Consider the following 5,754-nt stretch of genomic DNA (forward strand, 5'->3'; position numbering starts at 1 on the left):
TTTCACAGTCGGCATTCGGCCGTTTTATCAACACACAATGTCCGTCATCCGAAATACGTGACATGACCATCACTTTTGTGTACTTACCCACATCTGAGCTATTTAATAACAAGTACAGCTGAAATGTTTTCAGTGCAGCACGGTTTTATTATACCACTTCATATCATAGCAGAAGTTACAGTATCTCAGGGCACTGTTCACACAGAGCAGGTCTAGACCGTCTTCTTTACAATATTTACAATATTTATTTTTTTCCCCCTCGACCGGTTGGGTAGAGGGGAGAAAAGGGGGGATAGAGGGGGGAGAGAAAGGGGGGTAGAGGGGGGGAAGAAAGGGGGGTAGAGAGGGAAGAAGAGGGGAGAGAAAAAGGGAGGGATGGGGGAGAAAGAAGGTAGAGAGGGGAGAAAAAGGGGAAGAAGCAGGGGGGGAGAAAAAGGGAGGGATGGGGGGTGAAGAAGGTAGATAGGGAGAAAGGGGGTTAGAGGGAGAGGAGAAAGGGGGTACAGAGGGGAGAAAAAGGAGCAGGAGGAAAGAGACCACAGCACAATACAAGTTGACAATACAGAAGACTAATAACAAGAGTCTCAGCAGAGGGTCTCGAGGATCCAATCCATTCAGAAGATGGATTTTTTGAGGATGCGGTTTCTGGACATGCAGTAACCGTCGATCTGCTCCGACAAACGGCTACAGCATCTGTCCTTGGAGGCCAACTGCTCTCTGTAGCGCTCTCTGAGCCTGGAGGCCTCCCTCATCCTCTCCATCCGATCCTGCTTCTTGTCAGAGCTGAGGCCAGACTTCAGGCTCTTCTGCAGCCACGTCAGGAGCTTGGAGGATTTCGATGTTGCTTCTTTTTCAAAGAACAAAGAGGTGCAGAGCATAGAAAAACATGAAGCCCTGAATAGGTAGAAAAAATGCTATTTGAGAAGTGGATACAAATGAGATACATACTTTTAGACTTCAGGCTTGCGTTTTCAGCAGTGGGGCAGCGGGTGGAGTCGGTTGGGCGGAAGTCCTCCTGGAGAGTCTCACAGTCGGTTTTTTCCTGTCCAACCCAGTTGTTGATCAGAGTTTCTGTTCTACTCTGCTCATGACTCTTCCCCGCAGACGCCAGGCACTTAAAGGTGACCTTAAGCTCGGCCTCTTCACGCCTCCTCTGCTGCTCTTCCTCCAGATCACCGATGGTGTATCTGGGCCTTGTGAGGAGATACTTCTGTACCGCCATCACCTGGTTGCACTGAAGCCTCTCTTTCAGCAGATGTTGCATCTCCAGGGCCATTTGCTCATTGGCCCTCTTCTCCTCCTCAGCTCTCTGTTCGGCCTCTTGCATCTTCCTCTCCTCCTCAGCTCTTTCTTTCTGCATTTTCAGTCTTTCAGCTTCTCTTTCTCTTTCCTCATTTTCTCTTCTCCGCCTCTGAAGCTCTTCCAGATCTTCTCTTTGTCTGCGCTCCATCTCCATTTCCCTCAGCTCTCTAAACATTTCCTTTCGGAGCGCTATCTTCCTCTGCTCTCTGGTCAGATCCCTGGTGCTCTTAACAATCTCCATTTCAGCATGGAGTTGACTTTGGTGACGTGACATCGTGTCCTCGTGCACTTGAGCAGGTTGGTCTTCTCTGACTTTGTGTCTGGATGAAACTGATCCATCAATTGTTCCATCAATTCCATGATTACATCACAGGTCAGATTCCAGAATGTTCAAAGCAGCAGAATCTGAGATATTCTGGCTTCCAGTCCCCAGAATGGGTTAAGCTCCAAAAACACTGGAAACTACATTTCCCATAGTAAAACTCCCCACACCTCTAGTGCGTAAAACAGAATATGTTAAAATTTTGTAGTTGCCGAGCCAAACGCAACTCACCATGCGTTGTTCATGTCTACAGCTGTTTTATTTTTAAGGCCTCTCCACAAGATAACGATCCATCGTGCTATTAGCTAAAAACTTTACTGTGGCTACCACGAAGGCCAAAGACCAAACATATCAGCCATCTTGCTTTAAGGAAGCATTTGTTGAGTCAAACATGGTGAACAGTTAAGCAATCTGTTTTGTTTTTGTTTGATAGACTTGAATTGAAGCTCTGCACCTCGCTGCACCCCATTTACATCAGTGAGAGTGACTAGATAATAAAAAACTCTGAATATAACACAATACAGTTCAACATCTCCACATATTATAATCCCAAAAATGTCTCTTAGGCTGAATGAACACATCTCCAAAACTGTTTCAACGAAAGCAAACATGATAAACTTCACCAAGGTTATAACATTGTATTAGACTGATTTAGTTTTGCTCAGTGTAGCTAATAAACTGCTAACTGAGTGTATATTTTTCATCTAATACACAGTTTAGGCCACATCCAAACACTTTTTGCCATAAGAGTATTATAGTTATTCCTTCAGATGACAATAATTAATATATTATCATAAAAATTATTTGCTATCCTGGGATGACAAGACAATTAAGGATTAAAATAGTAATTGTCCACGGCTGCTCTCACCTTCTGCCAAAAGCCCATGATTCATTGCTACTTGTTGAAGAGTACATTAACTAAACTACAGAGAGTAGGGTTGTCAGATAATTACATGTTCCAGGTGTACAGTATAAAATCATTCCATGTTTCTACGACTGGGCGTCCGTTTGCCAGATATTAAAAATACCTTTGTTTCTAGGTAGGAAACCCAACCCACAGAAATGGGAAAGAGAAGGAATTGGCAAAGGTTGATTTTTTTTTTGCAAAGGATTCAGAAAATCTTGAGAGAATTATTCCTACTAGCGTATATCTAATAAACTCTCTGAGCGGCTGCTCAGCCAGTGGGTTTTAAACTCTGGGTTGTGACATGCTGAGTCAAAGATCAGCTCTCCCGATCAGGGAGACAAACCGAATCAAGAGGACAAACCAAACAACACTTGCTGCATCATTTATGCCGTTTCAACTCACCACAGCTAACAAGCCGCTTTTGTCGCTGGCTTTGAGCAAATGCTGTGAAAGGAAAAAAGCTTCAGGAATAACTGCAAATGTTCCACTTTCAGATACAAATGGAAAGGCCACAGCTTTAAAATCTGTAAGAAAAAGTCAAAATAGCAGCGTGTTTGTGCTCCTACTCACTCAACCTACTCAGTCAACCTTAAACTACAGAAGTGGTTTTCCGTTTCCACAATCGCTGCAGTGGCCTGTTATCTTAGCTGAAATTTAAAAAGCTTTTAAAAAGTCTTCATTTGAGGCTGATGAAAACTGCTGACGCTCTGATGTTCAAACAAATTCTTGTCTTCACTGTGCTCTGCTCACATTGTTTGTGTCTCCGTGTCGTCTTCATTGAGCAGCAGTGTTAATGGTGAGTGTTTCCCTTCACTGATGAATCTCTCTCTCTCTCTCTCTGTTTGTCAGAGTTTGGTGTGTGTGTGCTGACCTCCCGGTCTAACAGGAGTAAAGATGAGCATTAGCAGTGATCAGGTCAGCTTCCTGGTCTACAGATACCTACAGGAGTCAGGTATCCTCTCAAGTCCTTATATTCATCATGTCTGCATTTTTCTGCTCTGCTTTAGGACCTAACTACGACTGCATTAGAGAACCCACTGTCAAAGGGTAATTAACATACTGGTAATTCACTTTTATTAGTGGTTTGCTTTGCTGCCAACCTGCTTTCACACTCAGTGTGATTTGTATCTTAATGTGTCTTTTTACTGTGTTTTACTTAACAATTATATTAGTCATTAAGTAAATGATGTTTTGGTTTGATGTGGAAACAGTCACACACAATTCGAAATTAGGGACGGTCTAATTTAAAAGCCTTTGAGTCAATGCTCCTGCAACACAGATCGGATCTATGGAAAACTTTGCCAAAAGCGTCAGCATAAATTCTTTAGTAATGAATTTTTTCTTCTTTCATCAGCACAATTGATTAGAAGTCTACTAACAAAGAAACAGGAATAGAAAATAACTGAAAAGTAAGAAGAATCAGTAAAAGATAAATATGAGCAAGAACATGATTTTGATATTTTTATTAGAAAATCTAAATCAGTGTATTATCCTTTTTCTGATTTCCAATGTTCAGAAAAATACTTTGAGTTTGGTTGAACGCTTAACATTCCCATCATCCTCAGTTGTGGTTTGTGTTTAGTGCGAATTAGCAAATGTTAGCGAACTGACATGCTAAATAGTGAACATGGTAAACATCATACCTGCTAAACAGCAGCTTGTTAGCATGGTCATTGTGAGTCAGTCTCACAGAGCAGCCAGCATGGCTGTACATTGCTTGATCCTTTTGACTATAACCTTATATAGGCAATAGGTGCCATTGGTGCTGTAGGATTCAAACCTAGCTCAGATGTGGAAGCTTGCACATCTGCCAGTTCAACCAGTCTACAGCGCTGCTAAAGGAGGTATTTGGGTTGAGTGTGAAAGTTAATTCTTGACCTTAGAAACAGTACTTTGACCAAACAATCTTAACTTAAAGTGTTAAGAGTCCAACTATGTTCCATGAAAACAATATTGTAATGGTGGACTACTACTCCAAATGCACTTGTAAATCATAACGAATAAAAAAAATTGATTAAAATACCTAATGATGTGTTATTTTTTTCTCTCCGTTCCAATGGATGGAGAATCTGAATGCAAGAAGCCACCTAATAGTAAAAATGATAATAAATAGTCTTATTTTAAAAAATCTAATCAGAGCAGTTAGAATAAATCCAAACAATTTCCCTTCTGGTTACATTAAAATCAGCTGATCCAATGGATGGACTTGTTTGTTTTCTTTAAATCCTGAGTAAAAGCCATAAATCTTTCATATGATATTTTGACATGTATAGGTAATGTAACACGTTTATTTTAAACACAATTTAAACACAAATTATGTAATTTAACAGTGTAATTAATCGTTTGAAATGTGCCTTATGCTTCCTCCTTGCCTAATGGTTGGCCATGCTTGCTGAGTGTGTGGCTCTACTGCAGTCCACTTCTGATGATGTGGAACACTGTAATTGGCTAACAGACATCCATTCAAATACGTGTGTACATTTGGGTGGAGTCAGATGACAGTACTCACATATCTAGACATCGCAGAAAAGTTATGTCCATTGGAATGATCGGGGATCTGAACAGGTTAAGGTCCACTTACTAGTTTTTTCTGGGGCTTTCAACAGCACTTGTCATTGCTCAACCGGTCAATTTCCATCCACCAATGAAGACTGTGAGATGTAGTTGGAAACTTCAGGTAGGATTATTTTGTCAAACAACTGAGTTGTGGTGAGTCTTCCCCACATGGACGTTACTGTTTCATCTTCCTTAAGTCTAGTCTACTGTGCTAATCACTTGAGTAAACACAGACTGGTTTAGATTACATCTTGAAACTCCAGCAGGTGGAGGGGATGTTTTCCAAAACAGACAACAGGGTGGAAAGTGAATTTTTAAAGCCAGTACGTTCAGTAGCTAACCAAATAACAGTTGAGTCATTGGTATTGATCCGTAACCCTTTCAACCCTCGCAGATCACCTTACAAGTTCACCTTATCCATAAAACCCCCTTAACCCCACCTGCTCCAAAATGCAAATAGTCCCCAACTGATCTAACAACATATTTCATATTTTGATTCGTCAGGTGCGTTTTGTATTGTTATCGATAGATCCTACCAAAAATGTGTATCCTTGGGAATTCTAATTTGCAATCACAGTATATACAATAAACATATACAACATAACTAACGTAGGATTTAAAAGTTTAAAACCACCCTCTGCATACATGCACACATGAGGATTAATAA

The 5,754-nt window shown here is 41.0% G+C and overlaps 1 protein-coding gene across 1 annotated transcript; it reads right to left on the bottom strand.

Moving 5' to 3' along the window:
- Positions 1-587: 587 nt before the first annotated feature.
- Positions 588-3,383, bottom strand: LOC120804493 (histone-lysine N-methyltransferase, H3 lysine-79 specific-like). Its single transcript, XM_040153973.1, has 3 exons — positions 3,282-3,383; positions 949-1,622; positions 588-847 (listed from the first exon to the last, which is right to left on the bottom strand). The coding sequence occupies exons 2-3, from the start codon at positions 1,574-1,576 to the stop codon at positions 615-617; spliced, it is 861 nt and encodes a 286-aa protein (XP_040009907.1). The 5' UTR covers positions 1,577-1,622; positions 3,282-3,383; the 3' UTR covers positions 588-614.
- Positions 3,384-5,754: the final 2,371 nt, after the last annotated feature.

Source organism: Xiphias gladius, chromosome 18, assembly GCF_016859285.1.
Source record: "Xiphias gladius isolate SHS-SW01 ecotype Sanya breed wild chromosome 18, ASM1685928v1, whole genome shotgun sequence".
Classification (NCBI taxonomy): Eukaryota; Metazoa; Chordata; class Actinopteri; order Istiophoriformes; family Xiphiidae; genus Xiphias; species Xiphias gladius.